Below are 13,085 nucleotides of genomic sequence, written 5' to 3'. Positions count from 1 at the left end.
CCTTGGTCTGACCCAACATGGAAATTTCTTATGTTCATTAAAAATTTTGGGGTAGATTTTAAAAGCCCTACACGCGTATATCCAGCTGGGGTTATGCGCGCCGAGCCTATTTTGCATAGACCCGGCAATGCGCGCAAAGCCCCAGGACGCACGTATGTCCCAGGGCTTGAAAAAAGGGGCGGGGCATGGGTGGTCCGGGGCGGGGACGTGGCCAGAGGCCTCCGTAGGCCCAGAGGCAGGTGCCTCTGGGGGGGTTTAGGTAGGGCTGGGGGGCGGAAGGAAAGTTCCCTCTGAGGCCGCTCCAATTTCGGAGCGGCCTCAGAGGGAATGGGGAAAGCCATCGTGGCTCCCCTAGGGCTCGGTGTGCGCAAGGTGCACTAGTGTGCACCCTCTTGCGCGCGCTGACCCCAGATTTTATAACATGCGTGCGGCTGCGCACACATTATAAAATCGGGCGAACTTCTTAAAATCCGGCCCATAATGTTTTAAGCTGCTTGAACCCAAGAAAACAGCTGGAAGACATCTCTTTTGTATTACCCCAAACCATCAATTCAGGAGAAGAAAGAGGCAGATTCATGACCTGCAGACATTTACATACACACACACACAAGACTTTTTTTCAAATGTACACACACTGCAAATATGTACACATTGTGGCATGTGTGTGTGTGTCTAGGAGAGCAAAAATGAGTGATGCTCATCCAACTTGTTCCACTGAACAAATTACAAAAGGCTAAAACAGAAATCACCCTGTAAATTAAGTTTGACAATTAAGTTGGAAGAGACTTAGAAAGAGTGTAAAAGGTGGCAGAGAAATCTTGCATTTTTTATCTATTAATTTTGCCTTATATATGGAGTTAAAAAAAAAAAAAAAAAAGGCTGAGCCTCCAGCCAGTTAGAATCTGCACCAAACCAGCTCACTCATTTGTAACAGGGCAGTTACAGTAGTTGATGAAACATCACTTATTTATTACTCAAATTTTAGCCATCCATCCAAAGAGACTCAAAACTTCATGGGTCTTCATTAGACGCCACCTAGGGTCTTGTCCTTTCTTAGCTTTGCTCCAAGTAGGACCTAGACATTACAGCAACAATTATAGCAATGGGGAGGGGGGGGGGTTAGTTTCTGTGAAGGTCCTTAAGCTCTCGTGTGCGCAAGTTTATAAAATCTACCCCTTTATGCACATAGAGCAATGAAAGAAAATGAATATACATCCCCTCATGCACACACAAACTTATTGACATAAAACTTTGACAAGGAAAAAAAAAGAGCCTTACTTTTTAATTTGTCACGTTCGGATTCTGACGGAAATATCCAGTCTGGAAAGAGCTCTTCAAATTTGATACCAGGATATTTTGGTCGGTTTTCCACATAATTCCTGACAGTGGGCTGTAGTTTTTTCATAAAATCTGCTGATGGTGTTCCTAACTGTTCAATAACTTTGTTCCATTGATCAATATCTACACAATATCTTCAGGAAAATACTAAATACTTCATGTTACCAGTTATTTGTATTACGTAATACGGATTAATATAAAACTTGGAGAAAGGGGCATTCTCTTTTGCTAATGAGCATTCTGAGCTGAAACAAGAAATGTGAATAAGTCCACCCTAGCAATTACATAAACATCTAATCCTGTTAAAATTCAGCACCTCTGGTGGTGTTAATCAAGTTTAAATAAGCTCAATGAATGAAAAAGTATAAATAAATAATGCAACACCACAAATCATAAGAAGTCAGTGGAGGGTGCGTTGTATTTTATAAGAAATTAGTTAGAACCTGGCTCTTCTAAACATTTTAATTGTAGACTACATTTTTCTATGCTGTTTTATGAATTTATTATTGCTATGTTTTATTTGTCAATTTCTTTCACTTACTAGTTTTATTTCCATTTTAGCTAATTGCAGGTTTAGTATCAGTTAATGATTTGTGTTTTAGTCTACAATTTGTAATTTTATATATGCTCTTTGTTTTAAATCTGGAAACCACCTTAATGTTAAAAGGGAAAGACACTCAGACTTGGGACAAAAATTCAGACAGGCTAAACATTTTAAAATTCAATGTATACAAAATATCTGCAATATCTGGTTCAGTAATGTTATCTGTAAACCGGAGAACTTAATTTGTTTTAATGGATAATCTACAGTTATTTATCTAGGACTATTTTTAAATAACATTTCCAGAAAACAGTATAAATGAACAGAAAGCATAATAGTTTAACAATCATATGCAATGACATACAATAAAAATCTAACCACCTTTTCAAAATATATAAACTGGGAACCAGAATTTGAAACTATTACAAAAATAAATTCATTCTAAGGCCACAACAAAATAAAATTATTCAATACATTTTTATAAAATTTTCCCCATCTTAGCTCCCCCAAGACTGATGTTACAAGGAGCATTTTGTAAGAAAATAGCTCCTGTGCTCCTCCAAGAAGGCACCTCCGGCTTCCATTATGATTTGTCTAGTTGAGACTGATTTAAAAATCTTGGATCAACGTTTTCTCACTGCAACCTAATATTAAAGCAAAATGTAGATATAAAAAAGGCATCTGTACAAATAGGGGAAATTGGAAAATTGTTTGCTAACTATGCAAAAAAAAAAAAAAAAAAAAAGCAGCACCAGAGCAGTGAGTGGCAGCAAAAGTGTGAGAAAAGGCACATTTGAAGAATTGGCGGCTGTGTTAGGTTGATCAGCAGGCTTTTAGGGATGAAGAAAAGGGGTGAACAATGGAAGGGAAAAATCAGCAACATGAAATGTATTTCTTTTGTGCTCAGTCTGTTTGGACACAATGCAAAGTCTGGTACCAAAAATGAAGATTTAGGTTATTGAATTAGATTCAGAATCTGTACCTCTGAATTCTAGTTTCTATATAAAAGTTAGCCTTTAAAAGTTATAGCGTTTAATGTTTTTTACTCAGCAGAGTCACTGAAATAAAGAACTGTATTTTCCCTTTTACAAAACCCATAATTACACAAGTCACTTCAGTTGTTAGTCAATTGAGATCAGCATCTAAGTAAAGTTCTGGTTCAGATTTTGCATTTCATTTTGATGCATATTCATTAATATATTAATTGAATATGGCAACCAAAGGATTCCTTTATCCTTTAAAAAGGATATTTTAAGTGATTTCTCAGCACTTATGCCAGAAATAGCTATATATCCCACATACATATATGTACAGACACAGTGAAAAAAAAATAGACTATAAAAATCAAATAAAGCTCAAATTAAATGTGATTAAGTTAAAACCCAGTAATTCTATTTATCAGATGACAGAAAATGCATACTAGTCAAGTACTCTATGTTGTTTTCTTTCAACATGACCCTAGCACATACATGTCACAGGAGGAGGATATGGAGAATATGGCTGGGGATTCAAGGATGACTGGGGAAGGATACGATCAGTGCCTTGGAATATCACACAACCTTTCACCAATTCTCCCATGATGCACCCCACTGACCAGATATCAACTGAAAATAAAATGAAATGAATTATAAAAAAAAAAAAAAAAAAAAGTACAGTGAGCCAAAATAATAGAAACAGAAATAAAGGTCAAATTAAAAATAAGAAAAAATGCCAACACTCTAAAAAGGTTCTAGTAATATATAATTTCAGGTTGTGAAAACAAAATAATTGCAAAGATGAATTCCCCAAAACAGCATGAATGCCGGCAACACTCAATTTTAAGATTTCTGAATTCATGAAAAAAAAAAGATGCAGTGTAAATTACTTTTAAAATCTTAAAAAAAAAAAAAGAGTGCTTGCTATCTATTTCATTCCACAATATATCACAGTGAAGGATACAATCCCTTCCTGGAAACAGGACTTTATGGAGGACCATTTCTGCCATTATGCACCCCACAGACCAGAGATCCACTATCAAATATTACATGTGATGAGAACAAATAACCAAAGAATTAAAGAAATGTTATGGGACTCATTCATTTACTCATAAAAAAAAATGACCTAATTTTATCAGCCTCAGAAAATATATTTACACGTTAAACAGATTTTTAAAAAGTTTTCCATTTCAAAAGGAAAATTTTGATAATGCAGCTTAATATTTTTTTTTTTGGTCCTACACTCACATGTTGCGGCTTAAAATGGAATATCACAATGTAAGGAACTGCCTAGCCTGCCAGGGTTCATTCACTTGTGATGCTGCCCGTCCGCCATCCCTCCAGCTCCTCAAGAACACTGAGGGCTGAGGGTTGCAGCAGCCTACACAGTAGAGACATCAGAAGCAGGCCAAGAGGGACAGCAGCAGATGGTCCCTCCCCTTTTCCCCTATCCAATCTCAATGTGGGAACCCCCTAAAACTAGATTTGACTTTCAGTCTCATCAGATAAAGTCAGACAGGTTGGTAGCATTGTCTATTGTTATGCATCTCTCATGCAAACACTGTTCCAATTCCCCTTGCATGGTTTGGTGAGCATAAGGTGCACATACTGTGGTTTTGATTCACAATCTCCACCGCCCATCACCTCTACAGGTCAATTAAGTTGAACAACCAAAATTGCATCATGCAATGCAGGAAATGTAAAATTCCTGTCACACTCCCCCCCCCCCCCCACACACACACACAAAAAAGATCTTTTGGCACTTATGCCTGCAGTCTGTCATTAACAGCCATCAAAAACAATAAAAAATACAATTAAGAATTCCTGTGTGTGTTTAAATGAGTTCTAAATAAACACCTAATGAAAAACAAATTAATCTTCTATTTTTGGGGGGGATTGAAAATAGAAATAATTAAAAGATTCAGACAATGTATTAACTAAGACCTTTCTGATCAGTGCTATTCAACTACACTGAATTTTTTTTTTTTAGAATTTAGATACAGACATACACTTTGATGTTCACAAGGTCCCATAAATTGCCAAGGTACGCTTACAAACAGAAATGCATATTTTGTCTACAAATTTCCAACCTTCATAATAAGAGCTAAAAGACTAATGAGCCTCCATGTCTTCCAAAGAGCTACTATCACTTACATCTTTAGAGAAGAAAAAAAAAGACTTCCTATCACTTAATTATAAAGTGCTCATGCCAATTTGTAATCACTCACATTCAAAAGTGATATTTTTATATACACATATATATTTTAAGCACTGATCATAAAATGGATAAAGTCATGTTATGTGTAATGTTGTTCACTCTTGTTCTCAGTCATTTTAACACTTCTCAACTGCAGGCTGGAAAGTGATAATACAGTGATTAAATTCATCTATTGGCACAATCTATATTTAATAGCATATGAATTAAACATTTACCATCACATTTCCTTCCTGCAGCCTCTTTCAAACGCTTTATGTCAGCTCCAGCTGATTTATTTCATGCATTGTGGAAAATACTAATTACCTGAAGCAACAACATTTTTGCAAAAACAGAGCAAAAAAATAAAAAATACCTCCTCCTTCCAAACTTACCATTTTCTTTATAGCCCATTCCAAGAATTACCTCTGGAGCTCTGTAATACCGAGTTACTACATATGGTGTCATCATAAAATTGGTGCATGCTGTCCTTGCCAGTCCAAAATCAAGGATCTTAAGAGTGCAATCTGATTTTACTACTATATTGCTGGGTTTCAAATCCTAAGGAAACAATTACATTAGTAAATAAACTGCTGCTGTGTAACAGAATTAAAAGTAATTCTGTATTTGCTAGTACATTCCATCATCACACTAACAAAAGCTAAAAGAGATGAATAAAAACCCACAGCTATAAAATACAACACAATTACGGGTAATCATATTTAACATTAAATAGATGCTCTTGGATGTGATCATTACATTATTTTTACTACAAATTACGCGGTTCGACTGATTTGTCCAGCAATAGTCTTGTCTCTCACATTAAAAAATTTTTTGCCAAAGTGGTCCCTGAATGAAAAATAGTGAAGATCATTGACATTAACCAATTGTCAGTATGGGAACACTAGATGGCAGCACTGAGCTTAATGTAAAACAATTGATGATTAAACTATAGCTCTGGTGCATAAACAAATTAATCTGAGCCTAAATGGAACTGCCTAATACTCTAGCTCCAGGATGGAGCGACATATGTGCATCTATTTTGTGCCCACAATGCAGCAGTATTTGGGAACAGTTCCTGAAACTAGTTCAGAAAAGTCTCCAAAAAAAACAAAACAAAACAAAAAACCCAACATTAATAAAACCAACAGTAGTAGACAGGGAACCAGCTCTTAAGATCAGTTAAGCTGTTCTCATAAGAAAGAACAATATACCCATCACCCCCAATATGGTACTTTTGTTGCATTTTTTATGTTGGAGCTATAAATACAGAGGGCATAGCTTTCAAAACAGATTTGACAGTATATGCAGAGCCAAATTATGTAGCTATTCGGTTTTGGTAAAAAGCAAAGCTAACAGGAGGAAACTGGCATCTAGAGATGTGCAAAAAATGTGACTGTGAAAATTAAATTATAGCAATGAGTTGTACTGAAATATATTCATTTTAATTATTTTTAGAAGCTCACTCCATACAGCTTTTTGTAAGCCACCCATCTCTACTTTTTTTTTCTAAAGAAAAGCCTGTCCTAGTGCTCCAATAAGATGTGTACCAATTAAAATTGATACATAATGGAGGAGCTTCAAGAATTGAAAGAAATACAGGTAGAATCAACTAATATCCTATAACCATCTGTTCTTGTCTCTAGTTATTCTGTAAACGTTTCATTACTCATTACACCAACAGCATTTTAAATAAAACTAAATGTGTTTCTTTAACCCTGAGCAACAAATTAGAATTTTAAATGCAGTGAAGATCACTAGCTGCATTCCAAGACTGCCTATTCAATTTGAAATGATTGCTTTAATTGTTGATAACCATGTAGCAAAATTTTTAAAGCCTCTCTAACAAGAAAATCTAAATCAGAAATAAGATATTTAAAATCATCCATAATTTCTAAATGTGACAGAAGATCCAGCTGGGGGGTAAGTAGACTATAACAGATCATTTTAAAAATGTTGCTCCATATACTAACAACTTGAATACATTTAAAGTTGAGGTTTCTAAAGTATTTCAATAACTCTTCAAGATAAATTTATCTACTCCATTTGTTATGACAGTTTTGACTGAAAAGTGTTAATGGGCACAGCCTAGAATGCCAGAGGATCATAAAAAGCTTGAATGCAATGGGAGAATGGTTTCATATGAATAGGCTTCAAAAATGTTATCACGTTTTTTAAAATCTTCAATGTCAACACAACCTACTGAAATTTGAATCTACTGAACAGATGATACACAGCTAAAAATATATATTCTTAAATATATAAATTAAGTCCAGATTTCCTGTCAGCTGTCAACACTGAGTGACATAATTCAAACACTAAAATAAAACTTTGAATATTAGGCAATGACGTGAAGAATGCATACAAAGGACTTGCCAGATAAACAGCTAAATTTAAGAATCGGTTAGTGCAAGCCAGAGAGAGAGAGAGAAAGAGAGAGAGACTTCCTATAATGCCTATGCCCTAGACAGGTATTTGTATCCCTATGGGAGGGCCACCTAGTAACTCGAGGTGGGGATTAGGTATGAGCGTAGGGGGTTGGGGGCCACTTTCACATTCAACATGAGACCTACGGAAAGAACAGTGGTCTCTAGTGAAGATTTGCTGGCCGTCGGAGTGAGGACACTCACTCCAAGAAGAGATTTGGGCAACATTCTCTCAACCTAGCTTGTTGTTGCCCAGGTAGAGTGTCCATCAATATCCCTTAACATATCTCTACAGAACCCCTCAAGAAACCTACGTTCCAGCAATTCAAACCTCTTATCAGTCCCTACTGTCAAAGATGCTCACCTAACAACAACAAGAGAGAGAGCCTTCTCCATCGCCTCCCCTAATCTTTGGAACAATCTACCTGAAGACCTAAGATCTCAACACAATATAAAAACCTTCAAAAAAGACTTTAAAACTTTACTGTTTCGTAGATTCTTCTTGGATCCACAATCATCTACACAGACCAACTCTCAAATAAACTCATAACCTTAATTCTCAACATCTCTAACCTCACTCCACATTCATCCTCATATCTGCAGAGACTTACTTGGTTATGTTTATCATTATTGTTACTACAACATGTTTGTTGATATCTAATAACCTTTGTTAAAATTTATTCCTTTGTAAACCGTTATGATGGCTTTCCGAATAACGGTATATAAAACTCTTCAAATAAATAAATAAATAAATAAATACAAAACTTGGAGCTCCTAAGGAATTACACTTTTTGTAATGCGTATTGGATGTGAGCATGGTCCTCAAAAATCCATAAACAAACAGAATTACCATTACAATATAGTAAACCTCCCATACCAAAACAACCCTAACAACCTTATCTATGAAAAGGCAACACTGCACATATTACACCAGGCCCTAGAACACCAATAAAAGCTCTTATTAGGAAACCAGGTTGTTGTAGATCCCTACACAGAGATTACATGCCAGCAAAATACCTCACCTCAGTCACATATACAGAACACAGAGAGACACTCACCAAATACAGAATAAAGAGATCAGAAAGTAGAAACAGAAACGTGAGGAGAAGAACTGATCTGGAACCCACAACAAGCCAACCTCTATATGCAAAGCAACAATAGAAAAACAGAAACATTACCATTCCTCATAAAACATTAAATAAAATTAAGTATAAAAATCATAACAGTAAAATCATAGTCATAAAAAGAATATTTCAAACCAGTTAGTTAACAGAATATCAAAGATTTCCCAAACACCAAAAAAAAAAAGATGAATAAAAAATCCGATTAAAAATGGTTCTATCCCCACCCCCCACCAAAAAAAAAAAATTCAAAAAGAGCAGAAACAAATTATACCCAATAATTAAAACTAATAAGGATTTAAAAATCTGCTCTCCATACCTGGGATCTGATTTCATCATGGATTGGGGGAGGTAGGGCTGCACAAATTTTATCTTCTCTCTCATACCCATGCACAATAACACATTCAATCTTTCACACACTCCCTCTAACAAACACAAGCTGTCTCTCCCTCACAGATACATTATATGTTATATGCCTGTGAAAGCCTATGACACACAAACATACACAAATAAGCAAGCTCTTACAGACACAGTCACAGGTTCTCACACAGAAGCTCTCACACATGGGATCTCACACACACACACACACTCTCCTGTTATCGGGCCGTGGTGGGGATAAGTTCCACCGCAGCGCGCGGGCCTCCTGCTATCTATCTTTGGGCCGTATGGCCCACCGATCTTCCGTCACTAGCACTCTCTCCTTCTTCGGCTGCCAGCTGGTTAGGTTCTGCTGGCGGCCCATGGCCTCTCCTGCTGCCGCCAGCCCACCGTCTCCCCGGGTGTGCCACACCTGGTCACGTCAGGCCTGCCTCCGTCCCTGGCATCATCATCTTCCCTTCACTGACCCCCACACTCTGTGGCATATTCAGCTTCCCTTTCCTTACCCCCCAACCCCGATCCTTGTACAGAAGTCTGTGAGCAGGCTTACCAAGTGCCTGCTTCTTTCCAGCTACCCTCTGCAATCGTAAATGCATGGAGCCAGCAGATTTCTTGAGACTACAGGACCCTGTGCAGTTTCAGTTGCAGAGGAGAAAGCAAGAGCAGCTGCTGCTAAGTGCTGCTTTCTGACACCCCCCTGCTGGTGGGAGGACATCCTGCAGGCCAGGAGGGAAACAGGAAACAAGATTGCAGCTGCAGCACACCTGAACTCCAGCCAGGGCACACTACAGAGCCGCAGCATACTGGTTGGGAAATGTTGTTCTAGGAAGGCAATTAATTGCAGGGTTTATTTACAGTAGCATTCTAAACAAAACAAATGCACCGTGGTTGCAGTTTTAAGGGCTGCATTGTACTGAAATCTAATGTACTTACCCTGTGGATTATACCAGCTGAATGGAGGTGTTTGATTCCACATAACATCTGGTAGAGCAGATAGGACATTCGCTCATGATCTAACTCCATATGAATAACCTGGCATAAGTTAGCATCCATCAGCTCCATAACCAAATATCTACATTGAAAGAAGGATAAGAAAACATGGTTAATTCTGCTCTAGATAAAACTGTTTTACTAAGTCAGGGGTGGCCAAATCCGGTCCTCATGAGCCACAAATAGGCCAGATTTGATATCCACAATGAATATGCATGAGATAGATTTACATACAATGTATTAAGTATTACACAGGACTCAAGTCTACAAAACAAGCACAACAATCTGGCCTGCACAAACACAGCAGCCTGAAATGTTGCATAAGCAAAAATGGCACCAAGAATGTTATGAACAAACATGAATTGTACTATTAGACTCTTCCACAAAACCTCCCAGATTATGATTATTATAAGGAGCCTTGGGGAATTTGATACATAAAGAAGAGTCCTCCTCCAGGGGCATCATGGCTCATTATTCCACCATGCTAGAATTGCTACTTTAACACATCAGTAGTTCGGCAGGTTTTATAAAGGTTAATTGGTTCTTACCTGCTAATTTTCATTTCTGAAGTACCACAGATCAGTCCAGATAAGTGGGTTTTGCATCCCTACCAGAAATGGAGGCAGAGAATAAAACCTTTTCAGGCACTGCTACATAACCAAGAGTGCCACCTGCAGTCCTTCAGTATTGACCCAAGCCAAAGAGAGACCCAAACTCAAATTCAATGAACAATGACCCCTATCACAACAATCATGGTTGGGACCCTCTGACGTAGAAACCTCACATCCAACAAGGACCTGAAATCCTTACAATCCTAAACTCCAACTATATACATTTAAAAATCATAAGCTCTGCAGAACAATTATCACAATCCTTTCAGTCTTTCAGAACCAGGGGATGAGTCTCTGGACTAAACTGTGGTACTTCAGGAACAAAAATTATCAAGTAAAAACCAATTTTCCTTTCCTGTTCATACCCCAGATCAGTCCACACAAGTTGGATATACCCAAGCTGTCCTACACTGGGCAGGCCACCAAAAGACCCGCTCTCAGAACGCTCTCACCGAAGTTCACTTTTTCTGCCACCTGAACATCTAAGCAGTAATGCCTCATGAAATTATGAAGGGAAGACCATATCGCCACTCTACAGATCTCAAGGCGATACCAACTGACATTCTGCTCAAAAGAACACTTGTGCTCTAGTAGAATGCGCTCGCAACCCCTCTGGAACCTTCTGGCCTTTACAAAGGCAAGCCAAAAAAATAGTCTCCTTTAATCTTCGAGCAATAGTGAGTGGCTTTAGATGCTTTGGCTCCTTTATTTGTGCCCTTGAACAAAATGATCTGATCGCCAGAAACTGTTAGTGACCTTAAGATAACTAACTCATCAAGGTCCGCCACACATCCAGTAAGTGAAGCTCTCTTACATGTTCTCGCTCTGTAGACAAATCCAGAATTGCTGGTAATTCCACCATCTGGTTGAAATGAAAAGAACAAACCACTTTCGGCAAAAATGAGGGTATGGTAGCAAAGTCACTTCATCCTCCAAAATCCGCAGAAAATGTTCCCTACAGGATAGCACCTGAAGCTCCAAAATCCTGGCCGAACAAGTTGCCACCAGAAACACCGTCTTCAAGGTGAGGTCCTTCAGCAATGTCTTCCGTAAAGGTTCAAATGGAGGACTACAAAGACATCGTAAAAGTAAGTTCAGATTCCACAATGGACACTTTCTTACTGGTGGACACAAATGCTTGGTCCCCTTGAGAAAACATGATATCCAGATGAGAAGCCAAAGGTCTTCCCTGTAACTTCTCCAGAAGATAGCCCAAAGCTCACACATGCACCCAAAGCGAACTGTAGTCCAAATCTTTTGACAAGCCCTGTTGCAAAAAAGCCAAGATGTGCGGACAGGAAGAAGTTAGACGGATCATCACGATCTCTTATTTCAAAGCAAACTATGGTTGTTTCGAAAAAGGCTCATTTAGATTGCTTTGCTCCTGAAGAAGCTTCACCGTGAAACACCAGCCTTTGTTAAAGGAGCTTGGATCTTCCTTGAATGGCAATAAACCAAGTTTTGATCATTATTTGAGACAGCAATATCAACAAGTGGCATATTTCATTTGCAAGAAAAATAAAAAAATAGTCAGCATATGTGCAAGTGGTGTAGTAGTCCGGGCGGTCCGTTTTTAAAGGACACACTGTCAGGCTTGCTGATGCATTACTAAGACAAGCTATGTATAAGCTCTGACTATAATGAAGTTAGAGAGACATTTGAATGGTTAAGATCTAATGTTTTTAGAGTTTCCTTTTTTTGTGAATCTATTTGAAATGTAGATTCCTAGCTCTCTATTTAGTTGATTTTATCTATTAAACTTCAGAGTGCACCCTAGTCCTAGTACTACTTGAAATGGTAAATAACGATTCCCCGTTTACCCCTTCCCCACTCGAGTTCATAGAACTCTATCAAATCTCTCCTCTCAGCTATCTCTTCTCCAGGCTGAAGAGCCCCCTAACCTGTTTGGCCTCCTCCTCACAGAGGAGCCATTCCATCCCTTTTATCATTTTGATCACCTTTTTCTGTATCTTTTTCTAGTTCTATCATTTTTGAGATGGGGCGACCAGAACTACCACAGTACGGCTCAATACAGAGACAATATTATATTTTCCATTCCTTTTCATTTCATTCCTAACATTCTATTTGCTTTTCTGACCACTTATCTGAGGATTTCAATAGATTGTCTGAGGATTTCAAGGTCTTTTTCCTGAGTGGTGACTCCTAATAGGGAACATAGCGAAAGCCATCTATAGGTACACAATGCTATGTGCATCACTTTGCACTTTTCCACATTAAATTCATTTGCCATTCAGATGCAATGCCTCCTAGTCTCACAAGGTCCTTCTGCATTTCCTCACAATCCACTGCTATTTTAACAACTTTGAATAATTTTGTGTCATCTGCAAATCTGATCACATCACTCATCGTTCCCTTTTCCAGAAGAGTCAGTTTTCCGTATGGAGAAACATCATTAGTAACCGATCCCTGTAGTACGACACTAATGACCTTTCTCCATATGGAAAGTTGACCATTTAGTCCTACTTTCTGCTTCCTGTGTTTTAAACCAGTT

The 13,085-nt window shown here is 38.0% G+C and overlaps 1 protein-coding gene across 5 annotated transcripts in view; it reads right to left on the bottom strand.

The window, feature by feature from the left end:
* Positions 1-13,085, bottom strand: part of MAPK9 (mitogen-activated protein kinase 9) — a 61,165-nt gene that overhangs the window by 27,143 nt on the left and 20,937 nt on the right. For 4 of the 5 annotated variants that reach the window (XR_003853394.1, XR_003853393.1, XM_029583728.1 and 1 more), the window contains exons 5-8: positions 9,906-10,044; positions 5,443-5,608; positions 3,412-3,483; positions 1,279-1,461 (exon numbers count right to left, since the gene is read on the bottom strand). Coding sequence is in view for 3 of the 5 variants with exons in the window: in XM_029583728.1 (XP_029439588.1) it covers positions 1,279-1,461; positions 3,412-3,483; positions 5,443-5,608; positions 9,906-10,044 (560 nt within the window). In the remaining 2 variants the exon portion in view is untranslated. Of the gene's footprint in view, positions 1-1,278; positions 1,462-3,411; positions 3,484-3,817; positions 3,890-5,442; positions 5,609-9,905; positions 10,045-13,085 lie in introns of all 5 variants that reach the window. The other variant, XM_029583729.1, reaches the window with a different exon arrangement.

Source organism: Rhinatrema bivittatum, chromosome 18 (assembly GCF_901001135.1).
Source record: "Rhinatrema bivittatum chromosome 18, aRhiBiv1.1, whole genome shotgun sequence".
Taxonomy (NCBI): domain Eukaryota; kingdom Metazoa; phylum Chordata; class Amphibia; order Gymnophiona; family Rhinatrematidae; genus Rhinatrema; species Rhinatrema bivittatum.
Note: the sequence above shows the minus strand (reverse complement) of the source record. Positions and strands in the feature narration are given on the sequence as shown.